Source organism: Papio anubis, chromosome 4 (assembly GCF_008728515.1).
Source record: "Papio anubis isolate 15944 chromosome 4, Panubis1.0, whole genome shotgun sequence".
Classification (NCBI taxonomy): Eukaryota; Metazoa; Chordata; class Mammalia; order Primates; family Cercopithecidae; genus Papio; species Papio anubis.
In genome coordinates, this window is record NC_044979.1 from 106,274,990 (window position 1) to 106,299,365 (window position 24,376).

The 24,376-nt window shown below is 37.7% G+C and overlaps 1 protein-coding gene across 5 annotated transcripts in view; it reads left to right on the top strand.

The window, feature by feature from the left end:
- ANLN (anillin actin binding protein) overlaps window positions 1–22,918 on the top strand; it is a 64,558-nt gene extending 41,640 nt beyond the window's left edge. For 3 of the 5 annotated variants that reach the window (XM_009203101.2, XM_009203103.2, XM_003896102.4), the window contains 4 exons: window positions 8,204–8,290; window positions 12,678–12,785; window positions 18,780–18,952; window positions 21,616–22,918. In XM_009203101.2, coding sequence (XP_009201365.1) covers window positions 8,204–8,290; window positions 12,678–12,785; window positions 18,780–18,952; window positions 21,616–21,739 — 492 coding nt within the window. In that variant the 3' untranslated portion in view covers window positions 21,740–22,918. The remainder of the gene's footprint in view (window positions 1–8,203; window positions 8,291–12,677; window positions 12,786–18,779; window positions 18,953–21,615) is intronic. The other 2 variants (XM_003896101.4, XM_009203102.2) reach the window with 2 other exon arrangements.
- Window positions 22,919–24,376: the final 1,458 nt, after the last annotated feature.

A 24,376-nucleotide genomic window follows, 5' to 3' on the forward strand; every position in this document is an offset into this window, starting at 1 on the left:
AAAAGACTCCTTTGTTAAACACAAAACAGAATAGGATCATACATTTTCATGCAAGTCCCCCTCCACACTCAACTAGGGGTAGGGGTAGTACACTTGATGGTTTTGTGAATATTTTCAATTTACTTCTTTATCAGGACAAGCTTCTAACCAAAAATATTGTCTACTTTTCTTCAGCTGTAGAGTAAGAGGGCACATTTTCTTCTCATCGTTCTGATTTTTGTTATCAGTAGCATGCTCTGTGCTAAACAATGGAATTCCGTTAAATAACATTGAGAGGAAAGAGCCTAAGGAACTTAAAACTCACTGTAAGGAAAAGCGAAAAGGGAATTTTTACAAAATAGGATTGTGAGGCATATGATGTTTTGGTTCTACATTGTGGATCGGTTTCAAATTTGGGCAGTTGGAGATTCGTCTCATGAAACTTGTCTATTGAAATTTATACTTTTTGTCTTAGAATTTCCCCCTTTAAATTATCTTTGCTATGTTAGAGGATCAAATCATTGGAAACTAATTATAGTAAAAACTGAAATTTAGACTTAACTAAGATTAATCCAGTTGGGATGGCATTCTTTTTCCCTGGGTAATAGGAATGACAGACACTTCAATCTTCCTTTCTATTTTGACTCAGAAGTCAACATTACTTTAGATACCTGTCTATCAATCAGTCAATTAATCAATCATATGTGTATGTATGTTACCATTTTATTCTTGATTTCAGGGACAAATCATTGATGGAACCAATCCAGGCCTTGTATAACCAAAAGATTAGCAGTTGGTGTTTATCTTTTCCCTTCAAGACTTGGGTGTTAGCAGCTTTATAGATAAGGGCAGTTCTGATCATAAATCCATTTACATTTACACAAAACAGGAGTTAGCCTATCCCTTCTCCCTTAAATTCTGGTTCTCACTTTATTTCTTTGCTAATAAAGGTCCCTTGTGACTTTTCTTTTTTCCCCCCAGAATAGGGCACTTTTATCTGAGTTAAAAACTTGTTCAGGTTGGGCACTGTGGTTCACACTTACAATCCCAACACTTCGGGAGGCCACAGTGGGAGGATCGCTTAAAGCCAGAAGTTCAATATCAGCCTGAACAACATAAATGATGAAAAAAGTTGTTTTTCATCAAAGAATGAAAAAATATTAGCTGGGGGTGGTGGTAAGCACCTGTAGCCCTAGCTATTCAGAAGGCTGAGATGGGGGAATTGCTTGAGCCCAGAAGTTCAGAAGTTCAAGATTGCATTGAGCTATGATCATGCCACTGCACTTCAGCCTGAGTGACAGAGTGAGACCTTGTTTTGGAAAACAATAACAAAAAACAAACTTGTTCAGGCAGATATCCTTTGTCTTCATTGATTTTCTTAATGGTTTCTGGGAACTCATCTCCCATCTCATTTGGTAGAAGCTGCTTCTCCTGTTGTACCTTGACATTTCTAAAGCCTCTTTCTAAAATTATCAAACCATCCTTTGCTGGCATTAAATTTTCCAGTTGAAAATCCTTCACCTTCCTTTAATCCTATATTAGAGTCTATAGGTATGCCTTTCTTATAGCAATCCTGCACTCACATAAAAACTGTATTTTCAATATAAGATCAAAAGGTATTTCACAAAAAGTGCATCTTTATATTTGTTTACATTTCTCTTGACTGAATGGCACCATGTATACAGTCTGTGTAAGTTACAGAAAACGTTTGCCAACTCCTACACTACCATTTTGTTATTTGTTTTTATTTGTTTCATCTGTTCTTTGCCGCTTTGTTTTTCCTTTCCTGCCTTCTTCTGGATTAATTGAGTATTTTCGTAATACTTTTTAATCTCCTCTTTTGGATTTTTTAGCTATAATTACCTAGTTTTTTTGTTGTTGTTGTTGTTAAGTCGTTGCTAGGAAATAATGTATGCATCCTTACCTTATTAAAGTCTGCTTTGAAATACTGTTACACCACTTCACGTACCTTACAATATGAACCTCACAACAATATAGTTCATTTTCCCATCCCAATATATTTTACTTCTTTGTTATAAACCACACAATGCACTGTTGTTACTTTTTCTTTAATCCGTTTTTTTCTTTTTTAAGAGATGGGGTCTTGCTATGTTTTCCAGGCTGGCCGTGAAGTCCTGGGCTCAAGCCATCCACCAAAGTGCTGGGGTTACAGGTGTCAGCTACTGTGCCCAGCCTCTTGAATCAATTTTTAAAAGAAATTTTAAGATATATTTTTATAAATTGGCCCTCATATTTACTATTTCTGGGGTTCTTCCTTCTTGTAGATTCAGAATTCCATCTGAGATTGTTGTCCTGTCAAGAAGAACTGTCTTTATTATTTCTTGTAATATAGGTCTGCTGGAAATGAAATCTCTAGGTTTTGGTTGTCCAGAAATGTTTTTATATTGCCTTAATTTCTGAAGGATATTGTCACTGGGATTGCTAAGTTGACAGGTCTTTAAAGATGTTATTGTTTATGGCTTTAATTGTTTCTAATAAGAAGTCAGCCAGCCATCATTCTTTTCTGCTTTTTTATTTTGCGTTTTTAATGGTTTGATTTTAATGTGCGTACATGTAGTTTTCTTTGTATTTATCCTGTTTGGTTTCACTGAGCTTTATGATCTGTAGTTAGTTGTTTTATGAGTCTTAGCAAATACTCAGCCATTGTCTCTTAAAGTTATTTCTTCTGCCTTGCTCTCTCCTTTCTGAAACTCCAGTTAATGTAGACTATTGACTATTTTTCTACAGGTCTGTGACATTCTTTTTGGTTTTCATTTAATTCTTTTTTCTTTGTGCTTCATTTTTGATGGTTTCTATTTATCAATTCTTCAAGTTCACCTGTTTTTTTCCTGATTTGATCTAGTCTGTGAAGCCTAGCCAATGAATTTTTAAATTCAGACTTTTTTTTAGTTCTGAAATTTTCATTTGGATCTTTTTTTACAGTTTCAATTTCTCTGCTGAAGTTCTCCATTTTCTCACTAGTTTTTCTCCATCTTTTCGTCTAAATATTTTAATGTTGTATAAACGTTTTTGGTTTTTTAATTCTAACATTTGGATCATCTGTGGATCTGCTATTGACAGGATTTTTTTCCCTTGATAAGTTCCATGTTTTCCTACTTTTTCACATGTCTTGTAATTTTTTAATTGCAGGCCAGATATTATATTATAAAAGAACAGTAGAGACTGAAATAGGTAATACCTTGCTCTTTTGTCTTTCAGACAGTATGGATTAGGGACTGGTCTCTTATGTAATCAGAAACTGAGCTGAAGTTAGGCTATGAATAGATTTGGTTCAAGTTTTGTTTTAAATGCTTTGAGAATGGTTTCAGGCCCCACCTTTGAGCAGAACTTTGAGATCTAAGTACTGCATGTCTACAAGATTTCTCTCTGCTTTTTAGACATATCTTCCACCATCACTTCTCAGCAAAATTCCTGTTGGGGAGAATTGGCGGGTAGGGAGAGCTAGCTCTGCCTCTGCTTCTTGAGCTGCCTGTCTACCTCAGCCCATGCTCAACCGCTGAAGGCTCAACTAGTTTCTCTTTTTCCCTGCAAAATTTGTTGCTTATGGCAAGGTTGCTCCTCTGCTAAGTTGTTAAGAATATTTTCTTACATGTTTAGGTTCCTTTTCTTTAAAAATACTTCTTTTTGGCCAGGCACGGTGGCTCATGCCTATAATCCCAGCACTTTGAGAGGCTGAGGTGGCTGGATCACTTGAGGTCAGGAGTTCAAGAACTGCCTGGTCAACATGATGAAACCCCATCTCTATTAAAAATACAAAAATTAGCCAGGTGTAGTGGTGCGTGCCTGTAACTCCAGGATTACAGGAGAGGCTGAAGCACGAGAATCACTTGAACCTGGGAGGCTGAGGTGTGAGAGTCGCTTGAACCTGGGAGGCGGAGGTTGCAGTGAGCCAAGATCATGCCACTGCCTCCTGGGTAACAGAATGATACTCTGTCTCAAAAACAAAAACAAAACAAAAAAACACTTGTTTTTGATGTGTAAAAATGACGTGCATGAAAAATCACCTATAGCAACAGAAAGCGTATCATTGGTTTCCTGGAGATGGGAATAGAGAGAGGCAGGATTATGGGAGGGAGCTTTGAGGGGTGATGAAAATGTTCATTATTATGATTGTGGTCAAGTTTTCATGGGTTATAATATACATATATCAAAATTCATCAAACCCTATATTTAAATATGTTCAATTTATTGTACTCAATGTAGTTGTAAAAAGATTATGTTCAGTTAATTATAGACACCTTAAGTGTAGCATTCAGTGAGTTTTAACAAATGAATACACCTATATAACCAATACCTAGTCAAGATAAGGGACATTTCCATCACTCTCATCTAGTCAATCCCAACCTCTACAGGCAACCATTCTTCTCATCTCTGTTTTCACCATAGATTTGTTTTGCTTGTTCTTGAACTTCATTTATTGTTTTTAATTTTTTTTTATCTTTTAAAAAAGAAAATAGAGATGGGGAGTCTCACTATGTTGCCCAGGCTCGTCTTGAATTCCTGAGCTCAAGCGATCCTCCTGCCTCAGCCTCCCAAAGTGCAGGGATTACACATGTGAGCCACCATACCTGGGCTTGAACTTCATTTAAATGGAATCAAAGAATGTGTACTCTTTTGAATCTAATTTCTTTTGCTCAACATGATGTTTTTAAGATTTATTCATGCTGCTGTTCATGTTAGTAGTTCATTGTTTTCAAAAAATAATGTATTGAAATGAAATTAATGTAACCAAAGTAACAATTTTAAGCTAAATAATTCAGTGGCATTTAGTACATTCAGTGATGTGCAAAATACCTGTCTAATTTGAAATATTTTTATGTCTCAAAAAGTAAAAAGTCTTACTCATTAAGCAGTCTTTGCCTATCTTCCCTCCCCCCGAACCCCTGACAACCATCAATCTGCATTTGGTTTCTATGGCTATATCTATTCTGTATATTTCATATAAATGGAATCATCATACAATATGTAACTATTTATGTCTGGCTTATTTCCCTTAGAGTAATGTTTCAGAAGTATATCCATGATGTAGCATGTATTAGAACTTCATTTATTTTTATGGCTGAATAATATTCTATTATATGTATATACAGCATTTCATTTATCTGTTCATTCATTGATAGATATTTGGGCTGTTTCCGCATTTTGGCTATTGTGAATAGAACTGCTTTGAACATGTGTGTGCATGATTTGTTTTCATTTCTTTTGTACATATACATAGGAACAGAATTGTGGGATCATATGATAATTATTTTTAGGAACCACCAAACTATTTTTCAAAGCATCTACACTATTTGATATTTCTACCAGTAATATGGGTTCCCATTTTCCTATATCTTTGCCATTGTCTATTTTCTGTTTGTTTTATTTTTAAATTATAACCATCCTAGTGGGTGTGAAGTGGTTCCTCATTGTAGGTTTGATTTGAATTTCTCTAATGACTGTTGATGTTAAATGTCTTTTCATGTGCTTATTGGAAGACAAAATATGTATCTTTGAAGAAATGTCCATTCAAGTCCTTTGCCAAATTTTTAGTTTGGTTTGTTTGAGTTGTTTTAGTTGGGTTGTCTTTTTGTTACTGAGTTGTAAGAGTTTTCTTTGTATATTCTGGATATTATCAGATATATAAATTGCAAATATTTCAAACCATTCCATAGACTGTCTTTTCACTTTCTTGATAAAGTACTTTGATGTGCAAAGGTTTATAATTTTTTTTATCGTGGTAAATAATACATGGTATTTATCTTTTGAAGAAATTTTTAAGTATACAGTGAAGTATTGTAAACTATAAGCATTATGTTATATAGCAGATCTATAGAATTTTCATTTTGCATGACTGAAATTCTATACTCATGGAACTGCAGCTCCTCATATTCTCCTCCCCAGTCCCTGGCAGCCACCACTCTAGTTTCTGCTTCTATGAGATTGTCTACTTTACAGATTTCATATGTTACTTTTCTTTTTTGAGATAGAGTCTTGCTCAGTCACCCAGGCTGGAGTGCAGTGGCGCGATCTTGGCTCACTGCAAGCTCCGCCTCCCGGGTTCATGCCATTCTCCTGCCTCAGCCTCCCAAGTAGCTGGGACTACAGGTACCCACTGCCACACCTGGCTAATTTTTTGCATTTTTAGTAGAGACGGGGTTTCACTGTGTTAGCCAGGATGGTCTCGATCTCCTGACCTCGTGATCTGCCCGCCTCAGCCTCCCAAAGTGCTGGGATTATAGGCGTAAGCCACGGCACCCAGCCCATATGTTGCTTTTCAGCCTTTTGGATAAGATCAAACGTAGATACTTCATTATAAGTGGAGTCGTGTAGTGTTTTTCTTTCTCTGACTAGCTTATTTCATTTAGCATGATGTCCTTAAAGTTTGTTTATGTTGTAGCGTATGACAGGATCTCCTTTTTTTATGCTAAAGAATATTATATTGTATGTATGTACTACATTTTTTTGGTCTCTTCATTTACTGACGGGCACTTAGATTATTTCCATCTCTTAGCTATTGTGAATAATGCTGCAATGAACGTAAGAGTGCAGATAGCACTTCAAGAACCCAGTTTCAATCCTTTTGATAAATACCTGGAAGTAGGATTGCTGGGTTATATGGTAGTTTTATTTTTTCATTTTTTTTGTGGAACCTCTGTAATGAAAAGTTTTTAATTTTGGTAAAGTCTAATTTATCTATTTTTTCCTCATGTTGTTTGTGCCTTTGGTATCATATCTGAAAATCTGCTAAATCCATGATCACAAAGCTTTACCTCTATGGTTTTTTTCTAAGAGTTTTATTTTTAAACGTTTTTCGAGATAGAGTTTCACTCTTGTTGCCTAGGCTGGAGTGCAATGGCACGATCTTCGCTTACTACAACCTCCGCCTCCGGGTTCAAGTGATTCTCCTGCCTCAGCCTCCCGAGCAGCTGGGATTACAGGCATGCACCACCACGTTGGCTAGTTTTTGTATTTTTAGTAGAGACGGGATTTCACTATGTTGAAGGTGAAATCCCTTCAAGGTCAGGCTGGTCTTGAACTCCTAACCTCAGGCGGTCCACCCGCCTCAGCCGCCCAAAGTGCTGGGATTACAGGCGTGAGCCACTGCGCCTGGCCTTTCTAAGAGTTTTATAATTTTAGCTCTCATACTTAGGATATTATCCATTTGGGTTTAATTTTTATAAATGGTATGAGGTGGAGCTCCACCATGACTCTTGGTGCGTGTGGATATCTAATTTTCTCCGCACCATTTTTTGGAAAGGCTGCTCTTCCGCTTTAAATGGTCTTGACATCCTTGTCAAAAATCAGTTGGCCATAAGATGCATCGGTTTATGTCTGGTCTCAATTCCATTTCTTTTGTCCATATGTCTATTCTTATGCCAACACCACACTGGTTTGTTTGGTTTTGTTTCTTTGAGACAAGGTTTTGGCTTTTGCCCAGGCCAGCGTACAGTGCCATGATCATAGCTCACTGCAACCTTGAACTTTTGGATTCAAGCGATCCTCCTGCCTCAGCCTTCCAAGTAGCTGGGACTACAGACATGTGCCACCACACCTGGCTAATTTTTTCATGTTTAATAGAGACGAGGTCTTGCTATGTTACCCAGGCTGGTCTTGAGCTCCTGCGTTCAAGTAATCCCCCCTCCTTGGCCTTCCAAAGTGCTGAGATTACAGGCATGAACTACCATGTCCAGCCAGCCCACACTGCTTTGATTACCAAAGTTTTGAATTACATTTTGAAATTGGGAAATATGATTCCTTCGCCTTTGTTCTTAATTTTCAAGATTGATTTGGTTGTTTGGGGTCTCTTGCAATTCCATATGAATTCAAGGACTGGCTTTTCCATATCTGCAGTTTATTGTTCTTTATTGCTGGATGGTATTGTATGCTCTGAATTTACAGGTTGGTTTATCCAGTTTTTTACTGAGTATATTCTCCTGTTGATGGAGATAAACCCAAGTATTGTCTTCTGTTTTCTTTCTGACATTAACTTGAGACTTAGGGCTTTTGGTTTTGTCAAGCTTTACCTTGAATGAATTTATTCTTCAAAAGTATTTGTTGATAAGGAACCAATGGCTTTTTGGCCATGCCTTTTATATTCCAACTTTAGAAAACACTGTGTTTTCAAGTTGTAATATTCTCTGTTCATGATTTATATATGATTTATTAAGAAAAGTCACACTTTGAACCGGTTTTGCAAATAATTTACCTGTTTTCTTTGCAGGTCCCCTTTTTATCTTCTTTGGAAGGTCATATTTATTTAAAAATAAAATGTCAAGTGAATTCCAGTGTTGAAGAAAGAGGGTTTCTAGTAAGTAACATCACAGTCTTTAACTTCCTTTTTTCCATTTTGTGAAATACGGACTTGTTTCCCATAGGAATGAAATCCTTTGTGATTAAGTGACAAGTTGGTTCAGTAAAGATTTGTTGCATGTCCTTTATATGCCAATCACTGTGCTGCCGTTGGAATGTAAAAGACCACAAAAAATAATTCCTCTACTCATGAGCTTTTAGTTTAGAAGAGAGAAATACAAATAAACAGCCACGCACAATGTAATACTCTAATAGGAGAAAACGGTGCATCGCTGTCAATTGGTGGGACATTAGGTCTTGACTGTGGGTGGGGTGGGATAAAGGGAACTGCTGAGAGAAGTAATTTCTAAACTGAGTAAGTTAATCAGGGAGAAAGGGGAGAAGTGTTCTAGATAGGGGGAGAATGTACAGTGCCTTGAAGGGCCCTTCTTTGTCACTGCTACCCAAAGAAAAGAAGGATGACACATGCAGACAGTGGAAGGTATTTCAGGATAGCTAGAGCTTAGAGTTTGAGTGCATGCGTGTGATTGGCGGGTGGGGAATGAGGAGGAAAGTGTGGTTAGGGAAATGGGACAAGAGTTCAAGGGCCTTTTAAAGAATTTGGACTTTATCCTGGAGTCAGTGAGTTGCTCTTATAGGATTTTAAGTGAAAGAAATTATTCAACTTGGGATTGAGAAAATCATTCTGACCAATGTGGAAAGCAGATTGGAGAATGACAACCCCAAAGAAGACTAGTCAGTTCCCACCGATGTGGGAAATTTTAATGAGTTAAGTTTTACATGATTTGAATTTTAGATGCCTGGAAACATGTGTGAAAGTTCTGGGTTTGGAGCTCAAGACAGACATTTAGTAGAGGTAAAGATGTGGATATCTGCAGCATGGGGAAGCCCAAGGCAAGTGAGGGAAGCAGAGCCAACTCACTGGAGGAGTGCCAGCATTGAAAGGACGGATGGAAGGAGGGAAGCCTCAGAGGAGACTGCAGGGAGAGAAACGGAGAATCTAGCATCATGGTTGCCAATAGAAGAGAACATTGAAAGGAGGGAGTGGTTAAGTTAGATCAGATTCTGTAAGGACTGTAGGACTTACTATTGGGTGATCATTCTGGCGCAGGTGAGGGCAGATGCTAGACTGCAAATGGGTCCAGAGTGAGTGGGAGATGAGGAATGAGCACAGGAGCTTGGAAACTCTTGGAAACACTTTGGCAGTAAAGGAGTAAGGAGAGAAGAGTGTTGTGCTTGCAGAGGTATGTAGGTTGAAAGGAGGATTTTGTCAACATTTTGTTAAGATGGGAGAGACATAAGTGGCTTTAAATGTAGATGGGCAGCTTCTGATAGGGCCAAAGAGATTGAAGATAGAGGCCATGGAGGACCTTAACTAGGGCTTACGGGGTAATTCATAGAGCAAGGTCATGAGAATGGGGAGAATTAAGCCCAAGCCACAGTTCACGGATTTATTTGATATAGAATTACAGTTTTCTCATGATGCGAGGAAGAAAGTATGTGTGTAGAACGCATAGAAGATTGTGAGTATGGTACAAGAAGTGGAGAAAATCCAGTTGCTTTGGTATTCTCTATGAAGCAAGAACTGGAATGATGCAAGGGATGTTACAAGTCAGTTTGTAACTGCTGTCAAAGGTTCAGAAGAGCTAGATAGTAAGGAAAGCCCGGTGGCCTAAGTAACTGAAGCCGACTTCCCCAGGATTGGGAATTGCTACTTATTAATAGTATTTTTTCCTTCCTTATTAGGTTTTATCACATGTAAATCCAGCAGGTGGCACTAGGTAGTCTTGGAAAAGCATGTAAATTTCTGACTTGAAGGCAGTGTTTGCCTAACGACCTTTTCTTTTCATGTAAACATTATTATATTTTATTGTAGATGCCTTTAGCAATGGATAGGCTATGTTAAGGTAGCTGGTCCATTTGCATATAACGTCTCACCTAATTAATTTTTTAGCTGGGCTCTTAATGAACTTGTTAGATCTCTTCAAGTTTACTCTGTCTTGAATCCTATAGCCCATTCTTCTCACATCCATACTTACAGAAATCTAGTAAGAAAGAGCTCTGGATTCCCCGACATAACTTCTGTCCTCTGCCTAAACATTGCATTTTAATTGCCTCTACCCCCTATAAAAAATTAGAGGTAGTAATGGAAATGAAAGCTCCTCAGCTCAGCTTCCTGTGTGAGGATGTGCCAGGGCTGCCCTGGAAGAGGGCGACTCCAACCAGAGACAGGTTGCCAAGCTAGCTGTGCCTCTGCTGAGGAGCAACAAGAGGCAGGCGCTCCGGTTTGGCAGCCAGAAGGTTCTAGTTTTGCGGTCTGTGTGATGTCAGTTAATTTCCTTGGCCCTCTGTTTCTTCAGCTATAGGAATGAAAAGGCTGTCCTTATTCTTCTCTGATTATAGTAGGATGTCATAATAGCTGGTGTTAATCTTGTTTATCAAAAGTTACCTTGTCTGTTTATTACCTTTATGATGTAAAAGGTGAACGTTAACACAGGAGGGAGCTGGTGAGTGATTTCTGTTAACTTTCGTGCTTGAGATTGAAATAACAAGATTCCTTTCTTTCTTCCTTGGGGAGCTGTGAGCAGTATTGCCTAGAAAAAGGCTGCTTTGGGAGAAAAATGGAAGCATTAGGGGAGGAGGAAAAAGGTGAGGCAGGAGAGCATATGGTTGGAGCAAGCTAATTAATCTGAAGTTTCAATCTAGCTTGGTAACATTTGCTCCCACACATCATGGCCAGAAATTAGACTCCTAATTCAAGCCACCTTTTGGGAAATTTACATAAAACAGTGAATTGAGAAGAGTGTGTGTATCCTACTGTCATAGGGTTGGAGTAAGGAGTAGTTGAGATAATTTAAAGATATACTTAGAATGGTCCCTCACAGCAACAACCAAGTAATACTAGTTTATTCTTAGCTTCTCAACAATCAGAAAAGTAAAGTTGGGATATGAAGGTAATCTAAAATCAAATGCAAAGATGCCTTTGGATCATCTGTATCAGAGGGCAGCACAGCAGGCCTCACTGCCTGTTTTTATAGTCTTTGATTGGAACATAGGCTGATCTCCTTCCTTAGCATCTGTTGCTGCTTCTGTGCCACAGTAGCCAAGCTGAGTAGCTGTGGCAGGGACCGTATGGCCCAAAATCTAAAATATTTACTTTCTGGCCCTTATAGAAAAAGTTTCCCTGATCTACATCATTGTTATGTTTTTACCTTGCTTTGTTCTTTAACACAGAAGTTCCTAGATGAATTATGTTTTTTTTTATTTTTTTATGGTTTTTTTTTTTTTTTGAGATGAAGACTTACTGTGTCGCCCAGGCTGGAGTGCAGTGACACGATCTTGGCTCACTGCAAGCTCTGCCTCCCGGGTTCAGGCCATTTTCCTGCCTCAGCCTCCCAAGTAGCTGAGACTACAGGTACTCACTGCCACGCCCGACTGATTTTTGTATTTTTAGTAGAGACGGGATTTCACCGTGTTAGCCAGGATGGTCTCGATCTCCTGACCTCGTGATCCACCTGCCACAGCCTCCCAAAGTGCTGGGATTACAGGCGTGAGCCACTGCACCCGGCCTTTTTTTTTTTTTAGTTAAAAGTGAGGGCTTTTATATCAGTTAGGGCTCTTTTATGACTATAGCTAAAAAGTAGTGAGAGAAAAACTCTTAGCTTCTACTTACACTGTTTAAGTGGAAGTGCTTCCGTGGAACAAAACCAGATGTTATTAGTTGCCTATTCTGGAATCCTGTTTCTAGCCAACACTACTGCCTGGCCTACCTTTAGAATATAAGTAACATTCCTAAGGACAAACGCCTGACTGCAAGGAGGCACCACTTCAAGCGGGTCTCACGGTTCAGCAGCGGACTTGGAGTTGTGATGTTTATCATGGTTATTGACCAAGGCCTGTGATCATAAGCTACCTCTTTTCTAATCCTGTTAGAAAACTTGATCTCCTAAACAAAGATTAAATGCCTGTCTTGCATATTAAGATAGGTTTAACTTAATATATTATCATTAGTTTTTTAAAATATATAAGGTATGGTAATTTTGTATTATTAATTCTCCAACACTTGAGGCATTTCTGTTGTTTAAGGAGCATTTCGTTAGGGACACTACACTTTTCAAAAATCTAAGATTAGATAGAGGTATTTAATTTAGGGTTGATGTCTGAACGTTCTTAAATGCTTGTAGATGATGTTGAAGAAAATTTCTGATATGAATAATCAGTGATTTTCATTACTAAGGTAAAAGACATGATAAAAAAAATCATACAGATAGATTTTGAGATATGAAATATCTCAACATACTACAGTTAGCATACAGAATCAGCATTTCATTGTTAGGACATTTTCCTCAATTTTCTAAAGCCAGCATTTCAATTGACTTTTCCAGACCATATTTGAAGATGTTAGTGGTTTTGGTGCCTGGCATCGAAGATGGTGTGTTCTTTCTGGAAACTGTATATCTTATTGGACTTATCCAGATGATGAGAAACGAAAGGTAATTTAAATAGTACTGTTTAGTGGTGAAAGCCCTGATTGACTTTCATGTAGTGTTCATGCAAATGTTCCCTCTGGCCCCCATCACTCACCCAAATTAATAACCCTTTTTATGTACTCACTAAGCCATTAAAAATGTTCTTGTTGGCCGGGCGCAGTGGCTCATGCCTGTAATCCCAGCACTTTGGGAGGCCAAGGCAGGCAGATCACCCGAGGTCAGGAGTTCGAGACCAGCCTGGCCAACATAGTGAAATCCTGTCTCTGCTAAAAACACAAAAACTAGCCGGGTGTGGTGGCAGGTGCCTGTAATCCCAGCTATTCAGGAGGCTGAGGCAGGAGAATCGCTTGGATCCTGGAGGCCAAGGTTGCAGTGAGCCGAGATCACACCACGGCACTCCAGCCTGAGCTACAGAGCAAGACTCCATCTCAAAAAAAAAGTTTTTGTTGTAGGTGTGTGTGTGTGTGATATATCTTTACAATTTTTATATCCTATCCATTCCCTGTAATTTGACCACTCTTAAAGTGGCTTAACATGTATATTTTTCCTTCTTTTCTACTGGATGTTTAATTATATTTTTTGTTGACATTTGAAGTTGGAAATGTTTTAAATTTAATTTTTATCTTATTAGTTAGGGTAAAACAGCAATGGAAACCCACCCACAGGAACAGTGGTTTGTATTTTGTTTCTAAAATTTAACAATAGGATTTTGTGTAATAAATTTTATCATGTTTTTAAAGAAGTTAGTATTATTGCCCAAGTAAGATTATTTATTATCCCCAAACTGCAAAATAGAAATAAGCAGAATTAAAAAGAAAATCATCCATAACAGACATAGCTATTGCTCATATTTTGGTTAGATATCTTTTCAAACTTTAAAAATGTATAATATATAATAATTATTCATTTATGAATCTTTTTAAAAGGAAAAGCATGCTTTTTATAATCTGATTTTTTACTTGATAAAATATTCTAACATCTTTCATTATCAGTAAAGATAAGTCTATAATGCTGTGTTGGATAGCTATGTGTGTTACACTGTAGTCATTACAATTATTAATATTTTAAAATTTTATTGTGAAATGTTGGAGACATTCAAAAGGGTGTAAAATAATTTCATCAACCTCTGTGTTATTATTCCAGTTGAAGCTCCCCATGTAATTCTCTCTCCCGCAGAGATAACCACTATCCTAAACTTGTTTATTGTTCCCATGAACTTATTTAAATTTTTATTATACAGATTGAATATCCCTTATTCATAATCCTTGGGATTTAGAGGTGTTTCAGATTTGGGATTTTTTTTCAGGTCTTGGTATATTTGCATTATACTTGCCAGTTAATTATCTCCTAATCCAAAAATTGAAAATCTGTGATGCTCCAATGAGCATTTCCTTTAAGCATCATGTTGACTCTCAAAAAGTTTTGGATTTTGGAGCAATTCAGATTTCAAGATTTGCAGATTTTGGATGTTTAACCTGTACGTGTATATAAGCAATATATGTTGCTGCAATTGCATGTTTTTAAACATTATACAGATAATAACATACTGTATGTATCATTCTGCAACTTGCCTTTTTTGGGTCGGTATGGTTTGTGAAATTTGTCTGGGGTGGTATGTGTAGCTTTAGTTTGTCCCCTTTTCTCTGTATAGTATACTTTTGTAAGAACACATTACAATTTATCCATTCTCCTGTTTAGAGACCCTTAGATTATTTCTAAATTGTTGTATACAGACAATGCTGCTGTGATTCACTTTCTTCTTATTTTGTTTTGGTTTGTACCTTTTACAGCCCACATGCAGGAAGATTTAGTTTCTTGTACACATGGATGAGAGTTCTTTTTTGAATGTTATCTAGTAGCAGAATTGCTGGGTTGTAGGGTTTGCACATCTACAACTTGATTTTGTCAAATGAGTCCCAAAAGTGGTTGAACGATTTTCCATTCCCACCAGTATTTGAGAGTTCTCAGCTTTTCATATTCCCACCAACACATCATATGTCAGCCTTTTAAACTTCCATCAGTATGATAGATGTGAAATGTACTCTTATTTTAAAAATTTTTGTGTCTTCTTGATTACTAGACTAAGTATCTTTTCTAAGCATAAGAGTGTGTATGGCCATTTATATTTTCTCTCCTATGAACTGATTGTCTATATATTATTCATTTTAATATTTTTTGATACATTGCAATTATATTTCCCTAGTCTTAGGCTTGGCATATCTTTTAATTTATCTTTTTAGTGTCTTTTTATGCACAGACTTTGCTAATGTTAAGGTAATCAGACCTGCCAGTCTATTGCTTTGTGCTTTTTAGGGTCTAATTTAAGAAACTATCCTTATCCTGGAGTCAAAGATTTCTTTTATACCTCTTTCTAAAGTTATAAAGTTTTATACTTCATATTTAATTTCCCTAGAATTGATTTTTTTTTTCCTCACCTGGATAACCAGTTGTGCCAGCATCATTGAATGGTTGGTTCTTTCCCCACTGTATTAGGTCATTCTTGCATTGCTATGAAGAAATACCCAAGACTGGGTAATTTTTAAATTGGCTCCTGGTTCTGCAGGCTGTACTGGAAGCATGACACTGGCATCTGCTCAGCTTCTGGGGAGGCCTCAGGGAGCTTTTACTCACAGCGGAAGGTGAAGTGGGAGCAGGTGCATCACATGGTAAAAGCATGAGTGAGCGAGCAAGCGAGCAAATGGAGGTACCATACATTTTTAAACAATCAATTCATGTGAGAATTCATTCACTATTTGAGGACAGCACCAAGGGGATTTCTTGAGAAATTCACCTCCGTGATCCAATCACCTCCCACTAGGCCCCACCTCCAACACTGGGGATTACAATTCAACATGAGATCTGGGTGAAGACAAATATCCAAACTATATCATTCACTGATCCACAATGCCATTTCTCATGTGTATCAAGATGTCATTATATGTGTAGGTTTATTTTTAGGCTCACTGTTCTGTTTCCTTTGGTTTGTTTCCCTATCCCAATCTCAATGACCATAGCTTTAAAATAAATCTTAATGTCTGCTAAGGCAGGTCTCCTAACTTATGCAGTAATGTATAGTAGTTCCCCCTTATCCTCAGTGGATGCGTTCCAGTACCGCCAGTGAATGCATGAAACCATGGATAAGTACCAGACCCAGTTGCCATCAATCACAACACGTTTCTGTTGATGTGTTACACCCACAAATTTAATGCCTTTTCTATTTTAATTAAGCACTTACCATGTACTGTGGTGGTAACTTTTGCAGTTGGAGATGTGATAACGAAACTAGCATGAATTTCTTTTTCCTCACAATTTCATGGATAGAAGATTTATTCTTACTGTGTAGATCTTGGCAACCTCAGCATACGATTTTTTTTCTTTCCGTATTAAGTTGAAGACTTTCACCTTTTCACATAAAGGAAGCACTTTATGATTTGTCTTTGGCATATCTACTCTTGTACTTTGGGGACCTTATTAAGTCAGATAGGGTCTACTTGAACACAAGCACTGCATACTATAGCCGTTCATCTTTTTTTTTTTTTTTTTTTTGAGACGGAGTCTTGCTCTGTTGCCAAAGCTGGAGTGCAGTGACGCGATCTTGGCTCACTGCAAGCTCCGCCTCCCAGGTTCACACCATTCTCCTGCCTCAGCCTCCCGAGTAGCTGGGACTACAGGCGCCCGCCACCATGCCCGGCTAATTTTTTGTATTTTTTTAGTAGAGACGGGTTTTCACCGTGTTAGGCAGGATGATCTCGATCTCAGTTGATCTTAGAACGCTGCTAAGTGACTGCTGAGCAGGTAGCGGGTACAGCGTGGATACGCTGGACGAAGGGAGGATCCACATACCAGGTGCAATGGCAGGAGATTTCATCATGCTGCTTAGAGTGGCACGCAGTTTAAAACTTATGAATAGTTTTTCTATAATTTTTCTTTTAATATTTTTAAACTATGGTTGACTGTGGGTAATTGAAGCTATGGAAAGTGAAACCATGGATAAGCGGGGGCTACTGTATGACTATTCTTGGTCCTTGCTTTTTCCTTACACCGCGCACGCGCACACACACACACACACACACACACACACACACACACACACACCGCCGTCACCTCATGGAAATATACATACAGATACAACCATCAATAATAACTAAATTAACGTAGTTAAGGAAAGTATAATACTCAGGTCGTATCTTAGCTAATGTTTTCCGGTATGCTCACAGTGGAGGCATTTTCATGGCAGTTAGATAATCTTTGGGTTAAGTTTAAAGATTTCATGCGTAGTTGAGGAGTCAAGCATTATTCAAAGAGACTTTACACGTCCCTTCCTTCCATTCCCAGAATGTTTCACTTTTTTCTTTTTTTTTGAGACAGGGTCTCACTCGGTCACCCAGGCTGGAGTGCAGTGGAGCGGTCTGGGCTCACTGCAACCTTTGCCTCCTGGGCTCAAGCGATTCTCTGCCTCAGCCTCTGGAGTAGCTGGGACTACAGGCAAGCACCACCACACACGGCTAATTTTTGTATTTTCGGTAGAGATGGGGTTTCACCATGTTGGCCAGGCTGGTCTCAAACTCGAGCTCAAAGCGATCCACCCGTCTCCGCCTCCTGAAGTGTTGGGATTACGGGCATGAGCCACTGCACCCAGCCCTGTTTTGCATTTTATAATTGAAAATGTTCAAATGTACACTAAGCAAAAATAGTATAATGAACTTCCAGCTTAATTAATTATTCATTTTCAGGTTTCATTTATCTCCCCACAACACGCATGCATTTTTGTTTTGTTTTGTTTTGTTGCTTTGCTAGGGTGTTTTAAAACAAATACCAGAATTTATATTCTGTCATTTCTAGGTTGCAGGTCTTAGTGTTGGCAAATGCCCCAAGGGAAGTCAGGGTTTCACACTAGCTTAATATTCTTCATTCTCCCTTGCTCATTGATTTTGGCCTTTGAAGGATTTTTCTACTTTCTTGTCAATTTAATTATGTAGCATTTGGCGGCTTATATAATGAGAGGACTTTCAGACTATTTAATGTATCATATTTGCTGGAAACAATACCATGATTTATTTAAATAGTCCCCTGTTACTGTCATTTAATTTGTTTAGAATTTTTTGCTATTATGAAAAAGCAGTGACTACACATATTAGAATCTGTGTGTACATATTTATATACTTGCTTAGGATAAATTTAGGTGGAACTGTAGGATCAGAAAATGCTCATTGTTAATGGTTTTTGATTACTGTTATCAAGTTGCCTACCAGTAATAGATCATATTATACTTTCACCAGTGATGCATAAGAATCTGTGTTACTCACTCCCTAACCAATTAACAGAGGTCGTTACTGTTTTTTCCAGACTTAGCCAATCTAAGGTTTTAAAATGGTGTATTCTCCTTTTATTTTTAAAAATTCTAATAGAGTTGACACAGTTATTGGCTGTTGGCTCATGTGTGGCTATATGTGTTTCTTTTCCCGTTTTCAGGACCATTTGGTCTCGTGAATGTTTTCCTCCACTTTGACTTGTGTCATAGGAATTCATGGCTGCCAACAATCCAGGGCAATTGCCTGCCCTTATCTTTTATAGATATATAAAGAAATATTTGCACATGAAATCCAATGTCTAGGTTTCCTTTTATAGAAAGGGGAGAAGTGGGTAAGTTACAGATAAAAGGCAGTTGGGTGTGTTTCTCATTGTTATAGCTGGTTTTGGTACCTGGGGCTCATTATACTGTTGTTTGTGTTTTTTATTTGAAGTTCACCATAATAAAGTGCTTTTTAGGATAGTTGGCAAGAGCTACCAGTTGATATTTTTGAGTTTTATTTTTATGTCTAGCTAGGAACAATAATAAATGTTAAATATGTTTCTCTAAGCCCAGCGTAACTAAATTTTAACTTTTAAATGAATAGCTTTTTAATTTTAATTTTAATTTGTACCAACTTAAATGCTGCTTAATACTTACTGACTTAGTCTTATTTTCTACTGATTTCTCTTAATTTGTTTTTAAAGAATCCCATAGGAAGGATAAATCTGGCTAATTGTACCAGTCGTCAGATAGAACCAGCCAACAGAGAATTTTGTGCAAGACGCAACACTTTTGAATTAATTACTGTCCGACCACAAAGAGAAGATGACCGAGAGACTCTTGTCAGCCAATGCAGGGACACACTCTGTGTCACCAAGTATGTATTGGACTATAAATATTTCGATCAACTAAGCAATTGATTGCCCGCTATGTACACTATGTACTTACCACTAAGAAATATCAGAGATGGTCCTTGACGTTGAAAAGGGCACAGCCTTAGTGAGAAAACAGAACATACACAAAGCAGTACGTGAACCATCTATAATAACTAATTAACGTAGTTAAGGAAAGTATAATACTCAGGTCGTATCTTAGCTAATGTTTTCCGGTGTGCTCACAGTGGAGGCATTTTCATGGCAGTTAGATAATCTTTGGGGTAAGTTTAAAGATTTCATGCGTAGTTGAGGAGTCAAGCATTATTCAAAGAGACTTTACACATCCCTTCCTTCCATTCCCAGAATAACCTCATGTAATCAGATGACTCACAAAAACAGTCTCATTCTATTCTGCAAATTTCTGGATGGAGATTAACAGAATAAAACTTTTGGGGGTACCCCTTTTTTAATTAACCCTGAGCTCAAGTGTAAGATACAAAGGTTTATTGCTAAGATTCTGAGATAGGTTTCTTTGCTTGGATGCCTAAGAGAAGCTTGAAGACCAACTTCAGTGTACAGAGTTGTCATTAGGTACAAAAGTTAGAATTTGGTAAGATCTTTAGTAATTAGGCTGTTACTGGATATTGCCGATGGGGGGAGATTGGTAGGACTAGCTTTATGAGTTTCTAATGTGAAAATATTAGAAAGCTACAGGAGACACGATACTAAAGTAGAACAAAGTTGCCCAGAGACTGCCAATTTGTTTTAAAATAGCTGGATAGAAGACTCATTTGTTGGAAAATTTTGATGTCTAGATTACTTTCAGATTTATTCATTTTAACTCATTCATTCTTTCAGGGGTCTTCTATGCAGTGGTGGAATCAGACAGGGCAGGACAGGCAAAATGGATTTCTAATCATTTTGTTTGATAGTGACCTGTCCATGGCCATGGTCAGTGGAGGAACCAACCAAAGTGCAGTATCTAGATAGTTCTTAACCACAGCAGCCCACTTCAGCCATTTTGAATATCACTCACATTTTTTGTATAACCTTATTTTTCACTGGTTGCATAAACTCTCTTAGACTTCTCTGTAGACCTTCCCCTGTGATTAAAAAAAAAAAATAGCCAGATTACATGTTACTTTAATTACTCTGTGCCTCATTTACTTGTGGTCTTTCTTACTATAAAATTATAACTTGGATGGGTACCCTTCGCTCAAGCATATGAGAATGGTACATTCTCAGTTCAGTCTTGGCTGAGTCTTCAGCTTTGCTTGGTGGCCTAAATTTTATTTAACTTTTTTGATGGTGAGAATATAAACATTCTGCAGTTCTGCATTCTCCTTTGCCTTACTGAACTGTTTCCTTACAGGGCCTTGGGCCTTTTGGACTTAGGCCTTTTACTTGAATTTAATGTACCTCATTTTCATTTCTACTAACTAAGTTTGCTGTCAATGCTAACGATTTATCTTCTAATCTCTACTGCATACTTCAAAACAGAGACTACACATTGAAACCAGAATGTTTTATCACATGGGGAGGCAGTAGTTACAGTGGAGCTTTGAGGTCAACAGATTTAAGTTTAAATCCTGACTCATCAAATGTAACTATGGCAGGTCACTTAACTTTGCTGGCCCTCTGAAATCTTCTGTGTCAAAAAGGAAAAATAAACTCTACAGTGACAATAGAGTTTTTGTTGTTGTTGTTGTTGTTGTTTTAAGCCTCTTGAACCAGAATAGGTTCACAGAGACTTCAGACAATAGAGATGAATGAGTAAACACACTTAGCACACTTTCAAGTACATGGAATGAGCTTAACAAGTGGTGGCTATTATAAGTGCAGTACTTTCTTCATTGACTACTAGAAGGTGATAAACTCCACTTACTCATATTTACACCATTTCTAGTATAAATGGGGAGAACTTATAAAGTTGTAGAATGAGTGCAATGTAAAAACCTAATGGCTGGCCGTTCCCTAGAAGGATGTTCGGGCTATAAGTTAGGGAATCCCCCCTTCCTTACTCTGGCCTGCCCCGTCAACTAGTTATTCTTTCAACTTGTAACTAAATATGGATGCAAGGAAAATATTCCTAACATGGACAGAGAGGTTAGGATAGACAAAGTTTTAGGATCTTTAGATAGTTTATTATAAATACCATGTTCTACTAATATAGTAGGACAAATCTAATGGCAGACAGTGCAAAATAATATTACCTGTAGAGCCAGGTGAAGGATCGTGAGAGTCTGTGATTGCAGCTGTTGGGGAACCTGACTCTGAAGATTATATTGGGAGTGCCTATATTCAGGGAGTGCCTATATTCAGGCCTTTGGTGCTCTTGCTGAGAAGTTGCCCACACTCAGTGGGTGTCCTATACTATCAGGTTACCCAGGCCACACACTACCTGTATAAAACACCTGTTGGAAGCACCATCCTTTACCAAGTGTAATTAGTGTAAGTTAGCATCAGTTAACCAAATGGGATAATTTTCCTCTGTTTTATTTGGAGATGCACCTCACTAAGTGGCTCTGGATTAGCATCTATAAAAGGTGGTTAAAGGTAATTCATTTACTGATTTATTTAGTCATTTTTTTCCCTTGCAAGAGTACATGGGGGTATGGAATTGGGGGAGAAGAATTCTGACCTCTTTGGTTGTTTGTTCCTGTAGGAACTGGCTGTCTGCAGATACTAAAGAAGAGCGGGATCTCTGGATGCAAAAACTCAATCAAGTTCTTGTTGATATTCGCCTCTGGCAACCTGATGCTTGCTACAAACCTATTGGAAAGCCTTAAACTGGGAAATTTCCATGCTATCTAGAGGTTTTTTGATGTCATCTTAAGAAACACACTTAAGAGCATCAGATTTACTGATTGCATTTTATGCTTTAAGTATGAAAGGGTTTGTGCCAATATTCACTATGTATTATGCAGTATTTATATCTTTTGTTTGTAAAACTTTAACTGATTTCTGTCATCAATGAGTAGAAGTAAATACATTATAGCTGATTTTGCTAAATCTTAATTTAAACGCCTCATTTTCCTAGAAATCTAATTATTCAGTTATTCATGACGATATTTTTTTTAAAAGTAAGAAATTCTGAGTTGTCTTCTTGGAGCTGTAGGTCTTGAAACAGCAACGTCTTTCAGGGGTTGGAGACAGAAACCCATTCTCCAATCTCAGTAGTTTTTTCGAAAGGCTGTGATCATTTATTGATGATGATATGTCTTGTTACTAGGGTACTGAAAAAATGTCTAAGGCCTTTACAGAAACCTTTTTAGTGATGAGGATGAGAACTTTTTCAAATAGCAAATATATATTGGCTTAAAGCGTGAGGCTGCCTTCAAAAAAGAGATGTGGACATAGGAGGCAATGTGTGAGACTTGGGGGTTCAATATTTTATATAGAAGAGTTAATAAGCACATGGTTTACATTTACTCAGCTACTATATATGCAATGTGGTGCACATTTTCATAGAATTCTGGCTTCATTACGGTCATTATTTTTACTGCATAGCTTACAGACTTAGCATATTAGTTTTTTCTACTACAACAAGTGTAAATTGAAAAATCTTTTTATTAAAAAAGTAAACTGTTATGAAGCTGCTATGGACTAATAATACTTTGCTTGCCAAAGTGTTTGGGTTTTGTTGTTGTTTGGTTTTTTTTTGGTTCATGAACAATAGTGTCTAGAAACTCATTTTGAAATTGGAAAATTATTAAGTCATGTATCACCTTTAAACGCCTTTTTTTAATTATAAAATATTGTAAAGCAGGGTCTCAACTTTTAAATATACTTTGAATTTCTTCTCTGAATTATTAAAGTTCTTTATGACCTCATTTATAAACACTAAATTCTGTCACCTTCTGTCATTTTATTTTTTATTCATTCAAATGTATTTTTTCTTGTGTATATTATAAAAATATATTTTATGAGCTCTTACTCAAATAAATACCTGTAAATGTCTAAAGGAATCAGTTGTTTAGGAAGCACTGTTTCAGTGTGTGGTATGGTTGCTCTGTGTCCCTGGGCTGGGAGCTTCTTGTGGGTACTGTGCTGACAATGTCTCATCCATCTTTTTCTCTCTACCCAGTTTGGCTTATTGTGTGTTCTTAGGGCTGCTATTGAATGCATAAGTGAATGAAGGATCTAGCATTTCAACTGAATATGGTAATTGGATGTGCATTTGAGGAGAGAGAGTATAATTCCCAAGTCTTTAGCAGATACTGAATGGATGAGTGATATCATCAGCCAGACAGGGAATAGGTTTGATGGGACTGATAAGAAGGTCCCTTGTATTTATTTATAGACTTGCATTTATTTTTGAGTAGGCCTTCAAAGGGCACAAAGCATGGTACAAAATTCAGAATGCACAAAGAAGGTAAAGTTAAAAAGCAAGTCTTCTCCCACTGTCATAACTACTTTTACTAATGTTTATGTCCTGCCAGAGGACACTACACATGTTGCATAGAAATATTTATATTCTTTTGTTCATAAAAATATTCTATACATACCATTTATTGTAAGTTAAACAAAAAGTATAACAGTATTCCTTAGAGATCATCTTAATATACAGATAGTATTTATAAAATTCAACTTTAGAAGAAATTTAGTGTAAGGTGATTGTGGGACCTCAAGCTAGTTTACTCCGTAAACAGTAGAAAATGTCACCCTGAAGATTTTCAGTGTCATCTGCCTAAGGGGGATTGTTGAAACTATTGGAGTGAATAAGATCATCCAGGGAATATGATGTGGGAAGAGAAGAAAGAAAAAAAGGAACACTGTTCTTTTTTTTTTTTTTCTTTTTTTAAACAGGGTCTCACTCTCTCCCCCAGAATGGAGTGCAGTGGCACAGTCTCGGCTCACTACAACCTCTGCTTCCCGGGTTCAGGTGATTCTCGTGCCTCAGCCTCCCGAATAACTGGGATTACAGGCACACACCACCACGCCCAGCTAATTTTTGTATTTTTAGTAGAGATGGGGTTTCACTATGTTGGCCAGGCTGGTCTTGAACTCCAGACCTCAAGTGATCCTCCTGCCTTGGCCTCCTAAAGTGCTGAGATTACAGGTGTGAGCCATTGCGACTGTCCTGAACCCTGTTCTTTAGGGGAAAAGTAGAAAAGACAAGTCTAATGATTGTCTTCTATGAAAGAAAAACAAGAATGGTGTCTGGTGAGACCAAAGAAGAAAATATTTTGACTGGGTATGGTGGCTCACACCTGTAATCCCAGCACTTTGGGAGGCTGAGGTGGGTGAATGACCTGAGGTCAGGAGTTTGAGACCAGCCTGGCCAACATGGTGCAACCTTGTCTCTACCAAAAATATAAACAATTAGCTGGATGTGGTGGCACGTGCCTGTAATCCCAGCTACTTGGGAGGCTGAGGCAGGAGAATCACTTGAACCCAGAAGGCAGAGGCTACAGTGAGCCGAG